Source organism: Salmo trutta, chromosome 17 (genome assembly GCF_901001165.1).
Source record: "Salmo trutta chromosome 17, fSalTru1.1, whole genome shotgun sequence".
NCBI classification, from domain to species: domain Eukaryota; kingdom Metazoa; phylum Chordata; class Actinopteri; order Salmoniformes; family Salmonidae; genus Salmo; species Salmo trutta.
In genome coordinates, this window is record NC_042973.1 from 36,023,694 (window position 1) to 36,049,838 (window position 26,145).

The 26,145-nt window shown below is 43.2% G+C and overlaps 1 protein-coding gene across 1 annotated transcript in view; it reads right to left on the reverse strand.

The window, feature by feature from the left end:
- The window catches only part of pdhx (pyruvate dehydrogenase complex component X), a 74,167-nt gene that overhangs the window by 34,609 nt on the left and 13,413 nt on the right, over window positions 1–26,145 (reverse strand). Inside the window, exons 3-5 of the mRNA XM_029696667.1 lie at window positions 13,675–13,775; window positions 6,542–6,720; window positions 5,183–5,281 (exon numbers count right to left, since the gene is read on the reverse strand). Coding sequence (XP_029552527.1) covers window positions 5,183–5,281; window positions 6,542–6,720; window positions 13,675–13,775 — 379 coding nt within the window. The remainder of the gene's footprint in view (window positions 1–5,182; window positions 5,282–6,541; window positions 6,721–13,674; window positions 13,776–26,145) is intronic.

Here is a 26,145-nt window from a genome sequence, read left to right on the forward strand (position 1 = left end):
CCTCAATGGCATCAGAAGAATCCCGGAACATATTCAAGTCTGTGCTAGCAAAACAGTCCTGTAGCTTAGCATCTGCGTCATCTGACCACTTCTTTATTGACCGAGTCACTGGTGCTTCCTGCTTTAGTTTTTGCTTGTAAGCGGGAATCAGGAGGATATAATTATGGTCAAATTTGCCAAATGAAGGGCGAGGGAGAGCTTTGTACACGTCTGTGTATGGAGTAAAGGTGGTCATTTAACATGCTGGTAGAAATGAGGTAAAATGGATTTAAGTTTCCCTGCATTAAAGTCCCCGGCCACTAGGAGCGCTGCCTCTGGATGAGCGTTTTCCTGTTTGCTTATGGCTTACAGCTCATTGAGTGTGGTCTTGGTAAATAGACCGCTACGAAAAATATAGATAACCTCTTGGTAAATAGTGTACTCTACCTCAGGCGAGCAAAACCTTGAGACTTCCTTAATAATAGATTTTGTGCACCAGCTATTGTTAACAAATATACACAGACCGCCACCCCTTGTCTTACCAGAGGCAGCTGTTCTATCTTGCTGATGCAGCGTGAACCCCGCCAGCTGTATGTTATCTGTGTCGTCGTTCAGCCACGACTCGGTGAAACATAAGATATAACAGTTTTTTTATGTCCCGTTGGTAGGATATTTGTGATCGTAGCTCGTCTATTTTGTTATCCAATGATTGTACGTTGACTGATGGTAGAGACAGATTACCCACTCGCCGTCAGATCCTTAAAAGGCATGCATGATAATTGTATAAATCAATTCCATTAACCATATATTTTGTTGGAACACATCCAGCAAATGAGAAAGTGTTTTCCAAGCCATTGAGGTGAAGTGAAGCATGGTAGAGATAGGTAGTGGTGCTTTATCTATCTGTAGCTAGCCAGTCATGTGTGTTCTCTGTACATGCTGTAGCTGTAGGCCTTAGAGACAGGGAAGGAAAGAGGACAGCCACATACCTGCCATTGTTATTGGACACTGTGTTGAACCCCCCATATCCCTACTCCCCTACTCTGTGGAGTTAACAGTACACAATGTTCTCCAGAAACACAGGCCCTCCTTTTCACCATCAACGGACAATGAATAGAGGGAGAGAGAGAGTGAGAAAGACAGATGGGGAGAGAGAGATAAAGACTAATGATTTGAGAGACAGTTGAGTTAGTTTGTTTTGGTGTCAGAGCTGTCATATCACCGCACCACATAACATCTGTTTACTTTAGTTAGGAAACTCACTGATACATCAGAAAATAGATGAGCAGTTGGCTACACTAAAGAGTGGGAGTGGCCTCATTTTTTTCTTTTTCTTTTCTACTTCCCTGCTCCATTGGATGTGTATGAGGGCTATTGGTATGGTAAATCAAGCACTAAATAACCAGTGATACAAAAAGCCAACATCCTCTCCCCCTTCCACTCCTAAATGAACCCTTCCTGTGGATTTGCGTTAGCACTATGATCTCATTAATGGGCTATATGTGTTGTTCTATAGTGGACCCACACAAGAGGCCACTCCTCTTGGCCGCAGAGACAAAATGTTTCTGTTTTAAAGCACATTTTCTGCAATTCTACTCCTTTTGCCCCAGGGCAGAGAGAAAATGTTAGTTTTAAAGATAGTTTCCTGCAATTGTACACATTTTTACGTGGCTTAAGCCTTGTTCTTATGCTATCTGAGTGCGCTGCAGCTAAATGCATATAGGGGAAACATTGCTGGCTATCTACCCTCACCAAAGAAGTGTACATACTTTTCTGCAATGTCTACCGTAAGGCCATCACAGACTGTACAATTTTAGCCGTCTTATGCCACAATTTTGTCATCCCAGACAAAATGTACACCTCATGGCCATCAGCAAATCTTCAGGCCGTAAACAATTGCCGGACGCCTTGCCTCGTTCAGGTCTAAGTCTGCCGATTAAGTACCACTTTGTGCGATCGTAGGCTCCAACAAAGTTCTGGCAGTGTCAGAAATCTGGAGCCTTTATTGTGTAGTGTGGCTTGTGTTACGAGCTGATCCCGATGACTAACAGGAACACGGCCGGAACTGAGCATAAACAATAGGGTAAAATGATTATTGTGAATAGTCAGATTAATATAATAGTTCAATTTAAACATGTTCATGCTTTGGAAGAAGAACGACTTCCCTAATAATCGTGTTTACATGACATCTGAAATCAGGCTACCTGATGGGATTTTGAAAAATGCTTAAAATCGTCTACCACTTTCTGTGCATTGTTTTACCACAACGACCATATTATTTTTGAGAAGCCTATTTGATTCGGAGTTCGGACATACACTATATACAAAAGTATGTGGACACCTATTCAAATGAGTGGATTTGGTTATTTCAGCCACACCCGTTATTGACAGATAACAGCACACAGCCATGCTATCTCAATACACCCAAAAATACGTTGCGGCAGGAGAGGTAGACAGAGCGGCCTCCTGGTCAGACTTTGAAGGCGTGCACACCACCCACCGCTTCCGAGCATATTACTCGCCAATGTCCAGTCTCTAGACAACAAGGTGGATGAAATTAGGGCAAGGGTTGCCTTCCAGAAAGACATCAGATTGTAAAATTTTTTGTTTCAAGGAAACATGGCTCTCTCGGGATGTGTTGTCTGAGTCGGTACAACCACCGGGTTTGTTCATGCGCCAACAGAAAAAAACATCTCTCTGGTAAGAAGGGCGGGGGTGTATGCTTCACGATTAACGACTCATGGTGTAATCATAACAACATACTGGAACTCAAGTCCTTTTGTTCACCTGACCTAGAATTCCTTACAATCAAATGCCGACCACATTATCTCCCAAGAGAATTCTCTTCCATTATAGTCAAACCCCTACCAAGCAGATATCTCGACGGCCCTCAAGGAACTTCACTGGACTCTATGTAAACTGGAAACCATATATCCTGAGGCTGCATTTATTGTAGCTGGCGATTTTAACAAAGCTAATTTGAGAACAAGGCTACCAAAATTCTACTAGCACATTGATTGTAGCACACGCACGAGCAATACACTGGATCATTGCTACTCCAAATTCCGCGATGCATACATTGTCCTCCCCCACCCTCTCTTCGGCAAATCCGACCACGACTCCATCTTGCTCCTACCATCCTATAGGCAGAAACTTAAACAGGATGTACCCGTGACTAGTTGTTGTGGAATTGTTAGATTACTTGTTAGATATTACTGCACTGTCGGAACTAGAAGCATTTCGCTACACTCGCATGAACATCTGCTAACCATGTGTATGTGACCAATAAAATTTGATTTGATTCAATAGACAAACATTGCCAGTAGAATGGCCTTACTGAAGAGCTCAGTGACTTTCAACGTGGCACCGTCAGATACCACCTTTTCAACAAGTCAGTTCATCAAATTTCTGCCCTGCTAGAGCTTCCTCGGTCAACTGTAAGTGCTGTTATTGTGAAATGGAAACGTTTAGGAGCAACAACAACTCAGCCGTTATGTGGTAGGCCACACTAGGTCACATAACGGGACCGCCGTGTGATGAAGCACGGAGTGCGTAAACATCATCTGTCCTCGGTCGCAACACTCACTACTGAGTTCCAAACTGCCTCTGTGATGAATCATGCTTCCACATGTGACAGTCCGACAGACAAATCTGGGTTTGGCGGATGCCAGGAGAACGATACCTGCCCCAAAGCATAGTGCCAACTGTAGAGTTTGGTGGAGGAGGAATAATGGTCTGGGGCTGTTTTTCATGGTTCGGGCTAGGCCCCTTAGCGTTAAGATTTACATTCACTCGAACTACAGCATACAATGACATTCTAGACGATTCTGTGCTTCCAACTTTGTGGCAACAGTTTGGGGAAGGCCCTTTTCTGTTTCAGAATGACAATGTCCCTGTGCACAAAGCGAGGTCCATACAGAAATGGTTTGTCAAGATCGGTGTGGAAGAATTTGCCTGGCCTGCACGGAGTCCTGACCTCAATTCCATCTAACACCTTTGGGATAAATTGGAACACCGACTGCGACCAAGGTCTAAATCGCTCAACCTCATTAAATGCTCGTGGCTGAATGGAAGTCCAATCAGCAATGTTCCAACATCAAGTGGAAAGCCTTCCCAGAAGAGTAAAGGCTGTGATAGCAGCAAAGGGGGGGTTCAAACTCCATATTAATGCCCATGATTTTCGATGAGCAGGTGTCCACATACAACTTTGCACACTACATGACTAAAAGCATGTGAAAACAATTTCTAAGATGCATACTTTCAGTTCTTCAAAACTCTCTTTATTCGCGCATAAGCATAGAGGAAGGCTTACGCTGCTGGAACATGCATAGACCAAATACACCGCTGCAGTTGACATACCCTACATCGGCTGACGTAGCCTCACAAGACAATCGCAGAATGTGACGACAGAACTGAAGCAAATTGTACAATCTGGCCAGGTTGATATAAAGATTTTAATTATAAATTAGCAGCTTTTGACATGTAATAACCGTAAAAGACTGAATCCAACGTACAGTGTGGGAAGGCCATTAGGTGATCTTCCTGTGTCGAGTGTGGTTCCTTACGTCCCCTTACACTCGCTCTTTAACAGACACACACGTGCACAAACTCATTTGAATAACAAACAGACACACGGGAACATAGACAGATACGTCTCCAAAATCACACGGCCTGTGTTTCTATGGCCACCAGTGGGCCCTGGAGACTGGGTTGCCATGGAGACAGCTGTGTCTTAATGACATTCCCCAGCAGGGTGCGAGTTGGGTAACTAGAACGTTCCATCAGACCCCGCGTGACAGCAGGTGGCCATTAAAGTTGTGTGTGTGTGTGTGTTGTTTGTGCTCACAGTTTCACAGCTTCCTCTGGTGTGAGCACACCCACATAACAGGGTTAAAACACCTGGCAACTTGATTACTTTTTCACTCAGTGAATTTCTGTCACTTCACACCGTACTCTCCTCTCTCCCCTTTCATTCACGACATCTTCTCTCGCACTTGTTTTTGTCAGTTAAGATTGTTCTTTCTTCCTCAGAGAGATCTGCACTACTTTAACTTGCTCAGTAGTGTATAACACACCCAGTACCCACACTCAATCTAGAGTCACAAAACATTTGACAGTCTGTAGCTAGATTAGAAGAGGGGAATCATGTCCGCCCTATTCATTACACTTCACCAAGCTGCACACATCTCGTATGTGAACTCACTCCTTGGTGATGATGCCCCTGTGTCCGGTGGGGGTGGCCAGCTGGGGGTCCAGACCGTGTGTGTCCAGGATGTGTCTAGCTGCCGGGCTCAACCGCAACCTGGGGGGAGAGGAAAGGACAGGACAAACAGAGACAAGGACAGAGTGACACACAGACACAGAGAGAGACACACAGACACAAAATTAATCTGGACCATAAGCATGTCCTGATTGGTCAGAGAACATGAAGCGTCAACATTAAATGTAAACAAATATATTTTTAGGATGTGTTATTTTTCAGCATATGTAGACCATATAGGCTACAGCGCATTAACCTGTCAATGCACTCAGTTTGTGTACATTCTAGACAGTTCAGAACATGCACCTGCATTACCATTCACTACCGTAAGTAAGCATTTCACTGTTAGTTTACACTAGTTGTTTTACAAAGTATGTGACGAATACAATTTTATTGGATTTTGATTCACTTTCACCTAAAAAGGCTAAAAGAAAAGCAGCTATGAGCGTAAATGCTTCGACCTGTGACATTTTAATAGAGGAGCAATTAAACTGTTCTAAAGGACAGATTTAATGTCTCTGCCTTTGGGCCTTAACACCCACTTCAATCCTAAAAACCTTGACATGACACTGCTCTCACACCTTCTCAATTTAGACTGAAGATAATGGACAGTGGTACTGCTCAAATTAGCAAACACTTACTGAAGTCACAAGTGCCTTTTAGAGTCCATTTCCAGCCTCATTCCGAACTAACACCAATTTAACAGGACGCCTGTTCTTTCACAAACGCAGATAACCTTTAACCCTGCTTCATTTGAGCAAGCTTTGGGGGAAAATGGGAACACAAGTGGACAGTGGAAACACACACAAATTCAGCAAAATGTATGTTTGCAAATCAAATTGGCCCTGATTTGATTTTTAGTACCAGCTCCTGTCCTATGTGTGTCAATAAGGCAGGAGAGTATCTCTTGCGTTTTAACATGGATGTGGAAAGGGACGGTAGTCTTACTCAGCACGTTGTGTGATGGTGGAGACCCTAAGAATGGGAAAAGGAGTTGTATGTATTCTGAACGTTTATCTGGCCAGGCAAAAGAGGATGGTCTTCAGCTGTAGTCTAGTTCCTCTCAAGGTTTCTTCCTACCTTGGGAGTATCTTCCTCAACACTGAAGCATCTATTTGATCTTTACAGGGTCATGCCAAGGTTGCTATCAAGCACTTTTAACAAATGTTTGTGTATTTGTGAAAATCACTACACAAATACCAATTGATTTACTGATTAATTTAATGATTAATTGATTAGAATGGCAGAGTAGAGTGATGTAATAGTGGGAGAGAGGAAGAAGAGGAGAAAGGTGAGACTCACGGTCCTGTGGAGGCTGCTCTGGGGGGATGTGGTGGGGGTGCAGCGGGGGCTGCCGGAGGGGGAGGAGCTGGGGTGGCTGCCACGGGGGGCGGGATCTCCACCGTCTTCCAGTCCTCCCCTTCCTCCACCATGAGGGCAATGAGAGTCCCCAGACGCACGGCACGACTGCCCTCCTCCATCTGAGGACACACAGAGACACATGACCTTTTATAATAATAATCACTATCAAGCTGCATTTGTATGAGACTCAGAATGCGCAAGAAGACTGAGGAGAGGTGGAGAAATACAGAGGGGAAGAAAGCACATAAGAACGAGAAAGAAAGAGCATTAGGGGGAAGAAGAAGAGACAGAGAGAACAAATGATAGGAAGAATGGAAAGAACCACCAGGAGGAGGGTTTTCAAAAGATCATTACCTCTTGACATATGTTACTGCTACCAGAGGGACCATAGGCAGACCTTTCAAACCGCTGTGTGTCTGTCCACACTGCCTACTCAATTCACTTCATTTCCCCTCACCTCTGTTCTGACAAAACACACAAGGCCAAGGACTCTAATGGAGGGGGGAATGAATGCTTACTGTTTCTTCAGCCCTCCCACGCATCGCACATCGATTCGCTCTCAATATCCATCTTTCTCTTCATCTTGGTCTCCAACAGCATCATTAAGGCACAGCATGGATGTCTCCACCCCCTCATAGTCAGCAAGGTGTTTTTCCCCGGTCAATATTGATTAGTTCTAAATGAGAGGCCAGGCACAATGGATGAGGCAGGGCTGTAACACTCCATCTATTTCCAAATGGTATCCACTTACGGAGCTGTCATTCCTGCTAAAGGGCGTAGCTCCACTCGCCAGAAATGAAGAGAAAAACATCACAAATAACAACTGCTGTTGCCGACAGGGAAAGCGGTCCCTTTCAATCATGGCGACACTGAAATTGATCAGGCAATTGGTTTCTGCATTAGGTCAGAACACAAGCCCTTGTAACTGGCTGAATGTCAGATAGCTTTGAATCACAGCAGTTCACCCAGTCACCTCCTCCCCAGTGGCATCTAAACAATAGATGTGCTCCAATAAGACCACAGACTCCACCTAACCAGAAACAACAGCAGGATAAGACCACCTGCGCTCCCAGGCTGACCGGGCCAGCCAGCCAGCCAGCCAGCCACACCTCTAGGCCAGTTTCACACCAGGATATTCCCCTCAGTACAACAGTCAAAAACGCTTTACTACCATGTCTCATTGAGTCAAGGCAAGGGATTCCTAAAAGCAAAAAAGGTAGGCTAATGTCTATTGTCCATTGGATAGTAGGTAGCTAGGGAAGATGTGAGACTGCTTTGGCAGTGATAAAAAATAAAATGGTTGTGTTTACTACAGAATAGCTGGTGGCACAACATCCCTGACGCATTAAACTACCAAGACTACCCGGTCTGGCATGTTTGTTGTGTGACTATATATGTGGCTTCCTGTCCATATGCTAGGTGCTACAGGTAGTGTGTGTGTGTGTGTGTGTGTGTGTGTGTGTGTGTGTGTGTGTGTGTGTGTGTCCATGTCACCTCTGGCCCAGTGTGATGTGATCGATAAATGGCAGGGCCTCATGGCTTTAGAAATGCCATTACCACCTACAGTAGGCCTATGTGGCTATGTTGGTTACATTCACTACAACGAGACATGACAGTATTACCAGGACAGTTGGATGTGACATGACACTGAACTTTAGCCCTGGCTGTGACCCCTGACCCTAGCCTGGCTGGGTCATACAGCTGTCTGAAGGGCATGACAGATGAGTATATCCCCATCATAATCCACATATCTTCATTTGATTGGATCAGTGCAACACTGCAGTATTTCAAACTGCCTCTCACAACCACCATCCCAATAGGCACACAACTCTATTGTGCTACAAAACAAACCCATTCAATTCCAATGTGACTGTGGGGTTGCAAATACAAGAACACATACTGAGCAATGAACAAGAAAACATATAACCACAGTCTTGCACAATACTGTGCCACAAAATGCATGTAGCTGGTGTGTGTGAGAGTGAGTGAGAATGAGAGACCAGCGATGCTCTCTCCCTACCATTAGGCTCTCTATAATCACCAGTTAGACAACCAGGTATTTATAGACGTTTAACACAACTCTCGAAGAAGCTGCAGCAGCGGGCTGTGTCATTCACAGCCTTTACACACGCACGCACGCACGCACGCACGCAAGCACGCACACACACACACACCTTGTCACCGTCCCTTTTTTTCCACTGATTCACAGATGGCGTGCCGTCTTATGTGGATGTCTCCATCAAAGACGCAAGAGCACATAGGCACACAGAGAGAAAGGGGAGAAGAGTGTAACACACTGGTAGTGTGGGGCTCAACACTGCCATCTGGTTGTAAAAGGACAGTGCCGGTCCTGAACCATTCCGTCACATCATAGCAAACACAGGCACTTAGCCAAATACCTGAGCAGCACCTCCGACCTCAGCAGACAGTGAAATGGCACAGGTTCAACCTGACTGACACACATTAGAAGACCTGCCTGGTTTCAGTGAAGAACAATAAGTCAAGAGGTGGATGAGGAGGACACCATTTTTAGCGGGCTATGCACGGATTTCAGAACATTACCATTGATTAGATACACTACGCTCTTGTGATCTCTGATACAATTCAAGACTCTCACACCAAGGCTTCCACCCTCCACAAGGATAGGCTTGACACCCCGGTGACTTGTAAACAGTACATAATTAGTCCCTCACCTCTAGATCAAAGAGAAAGGAAGAGGTGGGGAAGAGGTTGGCTTATTTGGAGAAAAAAATACTGTATTGATTTGTTGTTGTGTGTGTGTGTGTGTGTGTGTGTGTGTGTGTGTGTGTGTCTCCACGTGTGCCTCCATGTGAGTGTATTGATCTGCCAGGAGAGAGAGACAGAAAGAGGGATTTGAGGCGATATGATTGAATCCTATATCCTGCAACTTGTTACTGGGTAGACTAGTCTAATTAGAGTCCAGAGGAGGGCTTTTCCCCAGCAGCCCTCTCTCTCCCAGGGCTTTTGATTTGTCTGCATTCTCAATCTGATAAATGAAAGCATACGAGGGAGATCAGTGAGTATAGTGTTCCTACGGGGTCTATCCTGAATATATCAACTAGTTCATAAATGATATAACGAAACACCATTTATGAGGTTAACCTATGCATTTTGTATAATTTCAAAGACCAGACGAAGATCTGTGTTGGATTGAAACATTGCCTATAAAGGTGGTAAATTGGGAGCATATTCAATGTGCGGGCCTTTCTGTTCTTTTCTTCATAAGGCTTCGGCCCAGGGGAGAACGACTGGCCCTTCTCATTAATGCCGCAGAAGTTCAAGGCCCACCGCTACTGCAGGTATTATTGGCAGAAAGCATGATCCTCCACTATAGTGAATGGGGAAATATCAATCTTCGTGGTCAATCTTCGTGTAAATTAACACTTTCGAAGACAATCATGGTACCAATAATTGCTTCTGATAAACCAGATGTTTGTCCTTGAACCAATTATTTTAAAAACGTACAGAGAAGTTGAGTTGCTAATTGAGTTGCTAATGGCAGCATGCAGTGCCCCGGTCGGCCATCAACTTGAGTTATGCTGCGTTTAGACGAGGGATGCAAAAACCGGCATACCAGTCGACATTGCGGGACAAGAAATCAAGAAAGACAGTGATGGCAAAAGCAAGCCAGCACGACGGGATGCGTTGCTATGGTGATTTCAGAGCAAATCAACATCCGGTAGAAAACAATGCTACGGCAGACGGCAAAAGTTGAAATATTTGAACTCTGGCGGCAAGTCCCATCTACCGTGGCGGCTGACGGCATTCACTGCCAGCTTCAACAGCATTTACCGTTGTGCTCTCATTGAAAACAATGACATCCGGTTTGACGTCTACCTCGTACCAGGTAAACGCAGCATTACCGAGCTAGCCTGAAACATCACTTCCTCGTGTAGCTCTAACTCCACGTTAGGTCTTCATGAGACGCCATCTTAACTCACTTCATTTGACTTCAATGATCTATTGAGTCTTCACATAGAAATGAATGATGTCACGTGATGGATGGCTATGTCCATTCTTTTTACAGTCATGGTTTGGCCAGTTGTAGTGCAGGGAAGATGTCAGTTGAGCTGAGACACAGCCAACAAACTCCCCCCTGGAAGATTAATGTACCCTAAAATGACTGCATCCTGATGAGAAAGTATGTAGGAATGGAGGGAGGGAAGGAGAGTGATAAATGACATGATAAATGCTGTCAGGTTAGCACTGTGGACCATGTCAGACCTTCTTCCATCCATCTAAACATCCATCCATCTTGCCACTAGTTATCTCGACCGTTAAAAGTTGACATACATTCTGTCCACCGTATCAATCCATCTCGAAAATCCCTGCACCCCTACCGATCGATCCATCAATGTGTGGGGGATCTCTACATGTGCCATATCAGCCTTTTGTGTGTTCACGGATGTTACACTGGCTGCTAAAATAGAATCCTAGTGGGTACATGCTTAAACAGCACCACTACTACACCACTGTGGGCTGATCTGTGCTGTGATCTACAGAGAGCAGAGGCCATCATGCCCCTTCCACACACAGCCAGGAAACACGTCGCTCAAACTAGTAACACCACACACACACACACACACACACACACACACACACACACACACACACACACACACACACACACACACACACACACACACACACACACACACGATACACACCAGGACGCAGACACACATCCACAGAGAGACTGGCACGCTTCCTCTCTAATACCCCCAGTAGAGACTGGGTCTGGGGTATTCAGGGGTGGGGGGTGTTGGTCTGGATGCTGGCTGAACCTGGGGGGACTATCTCTCTCCCTCTTTCTGCCAGCTCCTAGCCTTCCTAAGCCCCTACCTCCAACTCCTGGGCCGTTGCCATGGAAACTACCTTATCCCCATGGCAGCCGAGACATGGATTGGAAGGAGGGAGAGGGAAGAGAAAGGGGAAGAGAAAGAAAAAATGAAGAAGAGAATGAGAATAGAGCAAGGGCTAAAAAAGGCAGAGAGAGGAATTATAATAATTGAAAATACATAACAATGAGAGAGACACTTCGCCTGCTGATAGTGATCTCATAGAAATGTTAAATTTCCAGAGCAACACTCTTGTTTATGCACACGTGTTGCTATCTGTCTAAGTAATTACTCCATATCAGCTCTTTATTCAGGGTACAATCAGACACCACCTGAACCACAGCACTAGAACAACATGGACATGCTTCGCTGAACTATGCTATGTGGCCTGGTTTACACGGCTAATTGCCACTAGGACACTGTTCTGAACGATGTGACACTCAATGATCGGATGACTGACTGGAGGGGACCATGGCATCAGCTGTGGGGCAGGCAAGGGTCTGTGTGTGTGTGTGTGTGTGTGTGTGTGTGTGTGTGTGTGTGTGTGTGTGTGTGTGTGTGTGTGTGTGTCACGCAGCTAGTTGATGAATGTTGGGTTGAAAATAAATACAAAAAACACATTACATGACCAAAGGTATGTGGACACAATCCAGAATCATGGGCATTAATATAGAGTTGGTCCCACCTTTGCTGCTATAACAGCCTCTACTCTTCTGGGACGGCGTTCCACTAGATGTTGGACCATTGCTGCAGGGACTTGCTTCCATTCAGCCACGAGAGCATTAGCGAGGTCGGGCACTTTCAATTCACCCCAAAGATGTTCGATGGGGTTGAGCTCAGGGCTTGGAGCAGGCCAGTCAAGTTCTTCCACACCGATCTCGACAAACCATTTGTGTATGGACCTCACTTTGTGCTGTCATGTCATGCTGAAACAGGAAAAGGGTTTTCCCAAAACTGTTGCCACAAAGTTGGAAGCACAGAATCATCTAGAATGTCATTGTATGCTGTAGCGTTAAGATTTCCCTTCACTGGAACTAAGGGGCCTAGCCCAAAGCATGAAAAAAAACAGCCCCAGACCATTATTCCTTCTCCACCAAACTTTACAGTTGGCACTACGCATTCGGGCAGGTTGTGTTCTCCTGGCATCCGCCAAAACCAGATTAGTCCGTTGGACTGCCAGATGGTGAAGCGTGATTCATCACTCCAGAGAACGCGTTTCCAGAGTTCAATGGCGGTGAGCTTTACACCACTCCAGCCGACGCTTGGCAATGCGCATGGTGATCTTAGGCTTGTGTGTGGCTGCTCCGCCATGGAAACCCATTTCATGAAGCTCCCAACGAACAGTTATTGTGCTGACGTTGCTTCCAGAGGCAGTTTTGAACTCGGTAGTGAGTATTGCAACTAAGGACAGAATATTTTTTACACGCTACGCGCTTCAGTGGTCCCGTTCTGTGAGCTTGTGTGGCCTAGGCTACCACTTCACAGCTGAGACGTTGTTGCTCCTAGACGTTTCCACTTCACAATAACAGCACTTACAGTTGACCGAGGAAGCTCTAGCAGGGCAACAATTTGATGAACTGACTTGTTGGGAAGGTGGCATCCTATGACAGTGCCACATAGAAAGTCACTGAGCTCATCAGTAAGGCCATTCTATTACCAATGTTATCCTATGAAGATAGCATGGCTCTGTGCTCAATTTTATACACCTGCCAGCAACGGGTGTGGCTGAAATAGCCGAATCCACTAATTTGAAGGGGGGTCCACATACACAATATATACAAAAGTATGTCATTATGAGTGCTGGATCATTTACCTCTGATAATTAAGAGGATGGAGGAAAGGAGTGTTTTACAGGCAAAGCGGTACCACAGAGTTTCCATCAATATCCTCTCACTCTCTCTCGTTAGGACGTAATTGGAGGCTTTCTCCCATTGCCAGATCGATCTGACAGTGGAGGATAAACTGCTTTCATCCCTCTGTTCTGAGGGACAAACATGTGGCGCAGTGTTGATGAAAGACAAGGGATCTGTCTGTCTTTGGCAGAGTCATTAATGTTCAAACAACACACACACACACACACACACACACACACACACACACACACACACACACAACACACACACAGAGGTCACGAAGCACACCTCATCAGTGATCCACCAATTAAGGAGAAGAGGGAAGCCCTAAGAACTGACACACACAACACAGTTCACTCACCAGTATCTTGGCCAGGACGCCGTCATCATTGGACTCCAGGGTAACCACGGCCTTGTCCGTCTCGATCTCACAGAGCGCATCGCCAGCCGCCACCGCATCACCTGCAGGACACCAGCAACAGTCAGACCGCTTAGAATGTCAAAGACCAATAATTGGGGAAAGTAAAAAGTTACATGAAAAAAATTGATGAGACACAGTGTAGAAAGTCAATTTCTAAGGGATGATGAAACCATAGCTATAGAACTGATATATTACCTATTGTGGTAACACTCTGACCATTAGGCTATACAGTGGGGAACATAAAGTCACCCTTGATAAAGATGAGCAAAAAAATACAGTGTAAAATAATACAACTGAGCTACTGTATATTGTATGCAAAAAAAGTGGGACAATTTATTATTATACAGAATATACTAATACAATTGCTCAGAGAAAATAGATTTAGTTAAACAAGTAATAAAAACAAAATCTCCAAAAGATATGGGTCAAAATTATTGGCACCCGTTTTCAGTACTCCAGCACCCTGCCCTTGCAAGGAAAACGACACAGCCTTTTTATCAAATGTTTTATGAGATTGGAGAAGACCATTCCTCCATTCAGAATCTTTCCAGATCCTTGATATCCTTCATCTGCGCTTATGGACTTCCCTTCAATTCAAACAGTAGCAGTACTAGGTGTAAAGGAAGGGGTTCTGGTGGATTTATATGTTGTTCATAATATTTCTCATGCATCTACATTTCCCTATGGGGCTAGGGAAGCAAGTCTAAAACCAGAGAGGGGAGGGGTGATTCAATATGTTATATTAAAAAGAGGCCATTTGTTATTGAGTGAAGACAAGGCAGAAGACGAAGATGGATGTTGGGGCCTATCGGGCAGGGGTCACATTGAGTCAGTCTTTATTTTCAACAGGTGATTCTAGGGTGGGAAGGTCACTTCGGGTCAGCACAATAACACAGGGAGAGAGAAGGTACACATCCATACAGGTAAACACCATCCTCAGCTCCAATATCCTGCCTAGTAAAAGATGACCTCAACTTTTAGGAAGAGAGAAAGGGAGAATTGTGGGAGAGAGGGTAGTGGGAGAATCATAGAGGATGTGAGGGAAGTAGTGGGCAGGGGTAGGAGTGAGAATTGACCTCAGAAGCTCCAGAGAGCCGGGAGAAGGGAGGACTAGATTGGATGTGTGTTTTTTTTTGTATTTCACCTTTATTTAACCAGGTAGGCAAGTTGAGAACTCGTTCTCATTTACCATTGCGACCTGGCCAAGATAAAGCAAAGCAGTTTGTATGTGTCAACAACACAGAGTTACACATGGAGTAAAACAAACATACAGTCAATAATATAGTAGAAAAATAAGTCTATATACAAAGTGAGCAAATGAGGTGAGATAAGGGAGGTAAAGGCAAAAAAGGCCCATGGTGGCGAGGTAAATACAATATAGCAAGTAAAACACTGGAATGGTAGATTTGCAGTGGAAGAAAGTGCAAAGTAGAAATAATGGGGTGCAAAGGAGCAAAATAAATGAATAAATAAATACAGTAGGGGAAGAGGTAGTTGTTTGGGCTAAATTATAGATGGGCTATGTACAGGTGCAGTAATCTGTGAGCTGCTCTGACAGCTGGTGCTTAAAGCTTGTGAGGGAGATAAGCGTTTCCAGTTTTAGAGATTTTTGTAGTTCGTTCCAGTCATTGGCAGCAGAGAACTGGAAGGAGAGGCGGCCGAAGGAGGAATTGGCTTTGGGGGTGACCAGAGAGATTTACCTGCTGGAGCGCGTGCTACAGGTGGGTGCTGCTATGGTGAGCAGCGAGCTGAGATAAGGGGGAACTTTACCAGATTCAACACCAGACGACCCAAGGGGTTAGCCAGTGATGAGCGATATTAAAAGTTAAACAGTTAACCACCTGCCCCTTTCAACTCTCCTCCACTGGAATGGCAATAGGATTAAGCTACACGGTGACACAAACTTACAATACAAGGGGATGGGCAGGGATGTAGTGCTGCTGTTCCGCAGGTGAGCGGGTTCCCTCACTTTTTTCTATTTGAGAATACACAGAGCTGGCAAAAATATTTCTGGAAAAGTTGTTCTAAATAAATTTGATTTAAATGACCACTAACATTCAATTAAAACGTTACAACGAAAAACTAAACAAATATGTAGGCTATAGCTTATAGGTAGGTAAGATAAATTATGGTTTCTTCCCTGTCTTCTCTCTTTCTGGCAGTGGTGTGAATAATGAATAACTGTTGGCGTGTGTGCAGAGGCCCGTCGGTCGGAGGCTTGACCACTTCGAGCGGGCCAAATCTGACGTGACATGAACAGGCACAGACATAAAACCTTACCAGGGGTTGCTAAAACGGCTGTCCTCCAGTTTGTTATGGACTAAGGGCTCATGTACGACGCACCTGAACTCGACCTACTGTCCGAGTGCTTAGCTTGCAGAAACGTACCACCTCGATTGCGTATGCAGACAAACTGATCCACCACATGAACCTTGACACACCAATGAGATCTAGGATCCAAATTCACCATGTCTGCCTTGGACCCCCTCTTGCGCAGTGGAACACAGAACGATGTGTGACCACTTACGTTTATAGTGCTGTCCTTTCAGCATCACGATTCGAAGGGCCTTCAAATCGCTTAAAATAACCCTCATCAAGATCTGTTGCCTAATCAGTACTTATTACAAATAGAAGATAATCACTTCTCACCATGGAGCTCATTTAGTAAAGTTAGATCAAAGCTTAATCAATGTCTTGCAAGATCACTTAAACATTGATTGGAATATAATAGCATATACTATAGAATAGTAGGCCTATAATATGTCACACCAAAAACACCTTGGTCATTTCATATTTGAAGCTGAATAGGAAAATAATGCCTTCGGAAAGTATTCTGACCCCTTGACTTTTTCCAAATTTTGTTACATTACAGCCTTATTCCACAATGGATTAAAAAAAAAAAAAAATCCTCAGCAATCTACGCACAACACCCCATAATGACAAAGCGAAAACGGGTTATTATTTTTGCTAATTTATTACAAATAAAAAACAAATACCTTATTTACATAAGTATTCAGACCTTTTGCTATGAGACTTGAAATTGAGCTGAGATGCATCCTGTTTCCATTGGTCATCCTTGAGATATTTCTACAACTTGGAGTCCACCTGTGGTAAATTCAATTGATTGAACATGATTTGGAAAGGCACACACCTGTCTATATAAAAAGGTCCCACAGTTGACAGTGCATGTCAGAGCAAAAATCAAGCCATGAGGTGGAAGGAATTGTCCGTAGAGCTCAGAGACTGGATTGAGTCGAGGCACAGATCTGGGGAAGAGTGCCAAAATATTTTGGCAGCATTGAAGGTTCTCAAGAATCATTCTCAAATGGAAGAAGTTTGGAACCACCAAGACTCTTCCAAGAGCTGGCCAAACTGAGCAATCGGGGAAGAAGGGCCATGGTCAGGGAGGTGACCAAGAAACCGATGGTCACTCTGACAGAGCTCCAGAGTTCCTCTGTGGAGACGGGAGAACCTTCCAGAAGGACAACCATCTCTGCAGCACTCCACCAATCAAGCCTTTATGGTAGAGTGGCCAGGCGGAAGCCACTCCTCTGTAAAAGGCACATTATAGCTGCTTGGAGTTTGCTAAAGGACTCTCTGACCATGAGAAAAAAATATTCTCTGGCCTGATGAAACCAAGATTGAACTCTTTGGCCTGAATGCTAAGCGTCACGTCTGGGAAACCTGGCACCATCCTTATGGTGAAGCATGGAGGTGGCTGCATCATGCTATGGGAATGTTTTTCAGCGGCAGGGACTGTGAGACTAGTCAAGATCAAGGAAAAGATGAATGCAGCAAAGTACAGGGCGATCCTTAAGGACCTCAGACTCGGGCAAAGGTTCACCTTCCAACAAGACAACGACCCTAAGCACACAGCAAAGACAAAGCAGGAGTGGCTTTGACACTTGCGGATCTGCAGAGAAAAATGGTAGAAACTCCAAATACAGGTGTGCCAAGGGTGTAGCGTCATACCCAAGAAGACGAGGCTGTAATTGCCCAAAGGTGCTTCAACGTACTGAGTAAAGGGTCTGAATACTTATGTAATTGTAATATTTCAGTTTATTATTTGTATACATTTGCTAAAACAATAATTTAAAAAAACTGTTTTTGCTTTGTCATTATGGGGTATTGCATGTAGATTAATAAGGATTTTTATTTATTTAATACATTTTAGAATAAGGCTGTAACGTAACAAAATGTGGAAAAAGTCAAGGAACACACTATGCTTTGATTAAAACAAAATAGGTCTACAAGAAAGGCCAGTTTGTTAACACCATCTGCTTTAATTCACTCACAAAGCACTAATTCAAGATCTAAATGCATATTCCCATGAAACTGATTGAGATCAAATGATTTGCATGCAGTTTGGACATTCACCTGTAACATCTGAAAAATGATAATTCACGATTGACAGCTATTATGGCCTATTTTGAAATTAGGTATGCCTGTTTGAGGGTATTAAAAATAGAAAATGTTCTTAAAACAATATGGGTGGTCATACGCAGATGTGGCAATTGGAGGATGTAGTTTATGCGTAGGCCTATCCTACAATGATATTCAATAGGCTACATCTGTCGATACTCTGTACAAACTTTAAGAATTTATGATGTCATAAAAATGTAAAAAAATGGTGCTCCCTCAACAAACAAAAAAAATAGCACTACACCACTGGGGATGGGATAGGGTCAGAGGAAAAGCTGGATATCCAGTGACAAAACCAAGTGGCCGATTCTCAAAACTTTTGGTATCACATATTGTTCTGCAATTCTCACATAACTTTATTGCGAGGAAGGACGTTTAACATGCTTTTTATATTTGTATGACACATTTCTTTGGGAAAATCATGAGGAAAGTGGCCCTTTTAAGCCCTTTTTTAGACCTATACATTCCTGTAAGACCCTTTGATCCGTGAACCTTACATGGTACAGACAACATCTTGCGTCATTATACTACCTTATGTTCTAAAATATGGAGTACATCTATATTCTGAAATAAAAATGTTCACAATTTATTCAACATGAAAAATATGATTATTAAATAGTCCCCCACCAGAGGGCAATGCCACCCCTATTTCGACATCATTCCTGTCCTATAGCAGAAATTCTTGTTTTGGTTCCACCTCTGAAGAATGACACAGGATGCTAATAAATATTCACGAACTGAGGTTGGGAACATTTACTGTGGTGATTTCCACATGGAGTGAAAAATAACAAGTAGGGCACTGACCGCTGTTAAGTGTAGCAAGCTTATTTTATTTTATTTAACTAGTCAGTTAAGAACAACCTCTACGAGATCGGTGTCCCCTCCGCGGGACGGTTGAGCTAACGTAGGCTAAGGTGATTAACATGAGGTTGTAAGTAACACGAACATTTTCCAGGACATAGACATATCTGATATGGGTAGGAAGCTTAATTTCTTGTTAATCTAACTGCACTGTCCAATTTACAGTAGCTATTACAGTGAAAGTATACCATGCTATTGTTTGAGGAGAGTGCACAATTACAAACTTGAAAATGCATTAATAAACAAATTTGGCACATTTGGGCAGTCTTGATACATTTTAATAACCGATATGCAATGTTTCATTGTATCAGTCTAAAACTTTGCACACTGCTGCCATCTAGTGGCCCAAATCTAAATTGCGCCTGGGCTAGAATTATACATTATGGCCTCTCTTGCATTTTAAAGATGATGGCACAACAAAAATGTTTCTTTGTATTATCCTTTACCAGGTCCACTGTGTTATATTCTCTACATTAATTTCACATTTCCACAAACTTCAAAGTGTTTCCTTTCAAATGGTATCAAGAACATGCATATCCCTGCTTCAGGTCCCAAGCTACAGGCTGTTAGGTTTGGGTGTGTCATTTTAGGTGAAAATTTGAAGAAAAAAAGGGTCCGATCTTTAAGAAGTGAAGAACAAATTCTTATTTACAATGACGGCCTACCTCGGCCAAACCTTCCTCTAACCCGGACAACGCTGGGCCAATTGTGCACCGCCCTATGGGACTCCCGATCACGGCCAGTTGTGATACAGCCCAGGTTCAAAACCGGGTCTGTAGTGACGCATCTAGCACTGCGATGCAGTGCCTTAGGCCGCTGCGCCACCCAGGATCCCTAGCATCCCATCCTTTTTTAGCTAGCTAATGTCATGATGTTGCTACACCGTATTCAAAATATTCGCCAGCTTTCTAGGCTATGGCTGGTTCTGGATTTGTCATAAGCATTTAGGGAAAACTTTTGCCACAGATGGATAGGGGAAGTCAGTATCATTGACTTTGCCATCCATTGTTATATCAAGTTTTGGCAACTTCCATAAATTGCGGCTGTGAATCCGCCATAGAAATAGAAAAAAAATAAGATGAAGCTCTGGTAATATGGATAGATTTGCGCTTAGTGGGACTATCATTTGTTTTTCCAACAGGAAACTGATCCAAAACACCTAGAGTTTTTTGAAGGGCTATTTGACCAAGAACAAGAGTGATGCCAGGAAAACACTACCTTCCCCAATGCATAGTGCCAACTGTAAAGTTTGGTGTAAGAGGAATAATGGTCTGGGCATGCAATGACATTGTAGACGATTCTGTGCTTCCAACAGTGAAATGCTTACTTACGGTGCATTTCCAACAATGCAGTTAAAGATAAAAAATATATATATATATATACACATTTGAAATAGTGACACATACACAGAATAACTGTTAAAAATAGCATTCCTATATAGTATACAGGGAGCAGAAAATAACATTGCTATATACAGGGAGATACCAGTGCTGAGTCGATGTGCAGGGATAAGTGGTAATTGAAGTAGCTATGTACTGTACATATAGGTAAAGTGACTAGGTAACAGGATACAGTAGCAGCAGAGTGTGTAAGGAGTGTATAAGATAGTTGTGAAATTGTTAAGATTACTTGGTAGATATTACTGCATGGTTGGAACTAGAAGCACAAGCATTTCGCTACACTCGCATTAACATCTGCTTACCATTTGTATGTGACAAATAAAATTTGATTTGAGTTGGAGGCGTGCATGGCCATGCAGTCATGGGTGAACAGGAGGGGGCTGAGCACACATTGTTGTGGGGCCCCTGCGATGAGGATCAGCCAAGTGGAGGTGTTGTTTCCTACCTTCACCATCTGGGGGCGGGCCGTCAGGAAGTCCAGGACCCAGTTGAACAGGGCGGGGTCCAGGGCTCCGAGCTTAATGATGAGCTTGGAGGGTACTATGGTGTTGAACGCTGAGCTATAGCCAATGAACAGCATTCTTACATAGGTATTCTTCTTATTCTGATGGGATAGGACAGTGTTCAGTGCGATGGCATTGTCTGTGGATCTATTGGGGTGCTACGCAAAGTGGGTCTAGCGTGACAGGTAAGGAAGAGGTGATATGATCCTTAACTAGCCTCTCAAAGCACTTCATGACAGAAGTGAGTGCTACGAGGCGATAGAGAGAGATTGAATATGTCCGTAAACACTCCAGCCAGCTGGTCTGCGCATGCTCTGAGGACGCAGTTAGGGATGCCATCTGGGCCGACAGCCTTGCGAGGGTTAACCCTCTTAAATGTCTTACTCACGTCGGCCACGGAGAGCCCACAGTCCTTGGAAGCGGGGCGCATCAGTGGCACTGTGTTATCCTCAAAGAAGGCGAAGGTGTTTAGCTTGTCTGGAAGCAAGTTGTCGGTATCCGCAACGTGGCTGGTTTTCCCTTTGTTGTCCGTGATTGTCTGTAGACCCTGCCACATGCGTCTCGTGTCTGAACCTTTGAATTGCGACTCCACTCCACTCGTCTCTATATTGACGGTTTGCCTGTTTGATTACCTTACGGAGTGAATAACTACACTGTTTGTATTCTGCCATATTCACAGTCACCTTGCCATGGTTAAATGCAGTGTTTCGTGATTTCAGTTTTGCCCGAATGCTGCCATCTATCCAGTTTCTGGTTAGGGTAGGTTAAGTCACAGTGGGTACAACATCTTTACACTTCCTGATAAACTCAGTCACCGCATCAGTGTATTAGTCAATGTTATTCTCAGAGGAAATCCGGAACATATTCTGTAAGCTTTCCACTCATGCTGAAGCATAGATAACACACTTGAATAATACGATACGGCATGTAGAAATGCTGAAACTTAATTACTGTTTGCAAAACAATGTCCATACCTTCTAGAACACTTTACAATGGAAGATGATTCTGGTAGCTTCCAGCTTTGTAGGCCAACATTCCTTGCTAGCTGACAGCTAAAGCTAACATCAATTTACTACCTCAGTACTTTGTTTGTGATACGAAAACTTTAAAATGCTGATTTCAAAGCCGATTGCAACAAAAACTTGAATTATTCACTTATTCAATCTCTCTCACATCTATCCCAAAGATTATCTACTGCCTTAGAGAACTTTCTCGTGAATGACGTCATTACTGGTTAAATAGACAGCACACATTTTCATAAAAGACGCTACTTCTATGCAAATATTGTTCATCAGCATAATAAAAATAAGTCCCAAATGGAATGGGAAACAGATTGTCATTAGTAACCCCATGAAAATCAGCCACAACAAGCTCAATAACTAAATGCATGCACACACTCCTATTGAATACACATTCACCTGTATTGTGGATAGGCCTAAGCTACATCTTGATTTACCCAGTTTATCAATAGAGATTTACCATTAAAATAAATTATTACCATTTTGTAGTTAGATCTTTTTTACCAAAGTCAAATTGATTGTATGATTGTGCAATTGATTCATTAATGCATACATGGCTCGCTGTAAAAAAATTGATGTAAAAAAAAAACTAATGTATGTTGAACTAAAAAATGATTGAACAGAGCATTCTGTGACTTTGACTAGCTAATCTGCCTTTTTCTGTTGCCATGGTATCATTTGGGTATAGTTTTGGTATTGAGTATTGTGATGGTATCGAGTACTGTGATACTAAACCTGGTATCGAAGTCAAAATGCATCTAGTGTGTGTGTGTGTGTGTGTGTGTTGGGGTGTCAGTATGTGTGAGTAGAGTCGTGTGTGTGTACATAGAGTCAGTGCAAAAATGGGTCAATGCAGGTAGTCCAGGTAGCCATTTGATTAGCTATTTAGCAGTCTTGTTTAGAAGTCTTATGGTTTAGAGGAAGAAGCTGTTCAGGTGTCCTGTTGGTTCCAGACTTTTGTACCGCTTGCTGTGCGGTAGTAGAGAGAACAGTCCGTTGCTAGGTTGGCTTGAGTCTGACAATGTTTTGGGCCTTCCTGCCACCACCTGGTACAGAGGTTCTGGATGGCAGGGAGCTCGGCCCCAGTGATGTACTGGGTCGTACGCACTACTTTCAGTAGCGCCTTGTGGATGCCAAGAAGTTGCCATACCAAGCGGTGACGCAGCCAGTCAAGATTCTCTCGATGGTGCAGCTGTAAAACTCTGAGGATATGCTGACCCATGCCAATTCTTTTCAGCCTCCTGAGGGGGAAGAGACACTATCGTGCCCTCTTCACGACTGTGACTGGGTTGGTGTGTTTGGACCACGATAGATTTGGACGTCGAAGTTCGACCAGCTCCACTACAGCCCCGTCGATGTGAATGTGCGCATGCTCGGCTCTCCGTGTCCGCTACTTTGTTTAACTGAGGGAAAGGTTGTTGTCCTGGCACCACTGCCAGGTCTCTGAAGCTCCTCCCTATAGGCTGTCTCATCGTAATCTGTGATCAGGCCTACCACTGTTGTGTCGTCAGAAAACTTAATGATGGTATTGGAGTCGTGTGTGGCCACGCAGTTGTGGGTAAAAAAAGAGAGTACAGGAGGGGACAAAGCAGGCACCTAAGGCATATATTGGCATATATTTAGTCTCAAATAAATAATGAAACATGCTCAATTTGGTTTAAATAATGCAAAAACACTGTGTTAGAGAAGAAAGTAAAAGTGCAATATGTGCCATGTAAAAAAGCTAATGTTTAAGTTCCTTGCTCAGAACATATGAAAGCTAGTGGTTCAATATTCCCAGTTCTTCAATATTCCCAGTTAAGAAGTTTTAGGTTGTAGTTATTATAGGAATTATGACGTGTCGACTATTTCTCGATATACCATTTGTATTTCATATAACTTTGACTATTGGATGTTCTAATAGGCACTTAAGTATTGTCAGCCTAATCTCAGGAGTTGATAAGCTTGAAGTCATAAACAGCATCTGTGCTTCAAACATTACTAAGAGCTGCTGGCAAATGCAGTAAAGTTTGAATGAATGCTTATGAGCCTGCTGCTGCCTACCACTGCTCAGTCAGACTGCTCTATCAAATCATAGACTTAATTATAATAAACAGATATACGAGCCTTTGTCATTAATATGGTCAAATCCGGAAACTATCATTTCGAAAACAAAATGTTTATTCTTTCAGTGAAATACGTAACCGTTCCGTATTTTATCAAATGGGTGGCAACCCTAAGTCTAAATATGGCTGTTACATTGCACAACCTTCAATGTTATGTCATAATTATGTAAAATTCTGGAAAATTAGTTTGCAACGAGCCAGCCTGCCCAAACTGTTTGGTGCAATGAACGCAAGAGAAGTGACAACTGTCTTAGTTAATATTGCCTAACATGAATTTCTTTTAACTTTTACCTAAATATGCAGGTCAAGCTAGTTAACCTCTCTTGGGTAGGGGGCAGTATTTTGACGTCCAGATGAAAAGCGTGCCCAGAGTAAACTGCCTGCTACTCAGGCCCAGAAGGTAGGATATGCATATAATTAGTAGATTTGGATAGAAAACACTCTGCAGTTTCTAAACCTGTTTGAATTATGTCTGTGAGTATAACATAACTCATATGGCAGGTAAAAAATTCCAACCAGGAAGTGTGGAAATCTGAGGTTTGTAGTTATTCAAGTGATTGCCTATCTAATACACAGTGTCTGTGGGGTCATTTTGCACTTCCTAAGGCTTCCACTAGATGTCAACAGTCTTTAGGATGTTGTTTCATTCTTCTACTGTGAATGGGGAGAGAATAAGAGCATATGGAGTCAGATGACTGAGAAAATGTCATGAGCTCAATCGCACGGACTCCCATGAGAGTTAGGTGTGTTCCTTTTCATTTCTGAAGACAAAGGAATCGTCCGGTTGGAATATTATGGAAGATTTATGATTAAAAAAAATTCTAAAGATTGATTCTATACATCGTTTGACATGTTTCTACGAACTGTAATATAACTTTTTTGACTTTTCGTCTGAACTTTCTGCGCGAGCACAGTGCATTTGGATTACTCGACTGAACGGAACAAAATGGAGGTATTCGGACATAAAGATGAACTTTATCGAACAAAACGAACATTTACTGTGGAACTGGGATTCCTGGGAGTGCATTCCGATGAAGATCAAAGGTAAGTGAACATGTACAATGTTATTTGTGATTTCTGTTGACTCCAAAATGGCGGGTATCTGTATGGCGCTGTACTCAGATTATTGCAAAGTTTGCTTTCGCCGTAAAGCTTTTTTGAAATCTGACACAGCGGTTGCATTAAGGAGAAGTGAATCAATAATTATTTGAATAACAGTTGTATATTTTATCAACGTTTATGATGAGTATTTCTGTAAATTGATGTGCTCATTCACCGGAAGTTTTGGGAGGCAAAACATTTCTGAACATTACACGCCAATGTAAAATGGGGTTTTTGGATATAAATATGAACTTTATCGAGCAAAACATACATGTATTGTGTAACATGAAGTTATATGAGTGCCATCTGATGAAGATCATCAAAGGTTAGTGATTAACCTCTCTAGGGTAGGGGGCAGTATTTGCACGGCCGGATAAAAAAAGTACCCGATTTAATCTGGTTATTACTCCTGCCCAGAAACTAGAATATGCATATAATTGTTTGATTTGGATAGAAAACACCCTAAAGTTTCTAAAACTGTTTGAATGGTGTCTGTGAGTATAACAGAACTCATATGGCAGGCAAAAACCTGAGAAGATTCCTTACAGGAAGTGCCCTTTCTGACCATTTTTTGGCCTTCTACACTCTCTTTATTGAAAACTGAGGATCTCTGCTGTAACGTGACACTTCCTACGGCTCCCATAGGCTCTCAGAGGGCGCCAGAACGTTGAATGATGACTTTGCAGGCCATGGCTGAAAAACAGTAGCGCATTTGGTAAGTGGTCGATCTGAGAACAATGAGACTGGGGCGCGTGTGCACGAGACGACTCCATGTTTTTATTTTCAGTCTTTGAACGAAAACAGGGTTTCCCGGTCAGAATATTATCGCTTTTTTACGAGAAAAATCGCATAAAAATAGATTTTAAACAGCGGTTGACATGCTTCGAAGTACGGTAATGGAATATTTAGATTTTTTTTGTCACGAAACGCGCCGGGCGCGTCACCCTTCGGCTAGTGTCTTGAACGCACGAACAAAACAGAGGATATTAGAACATAACTA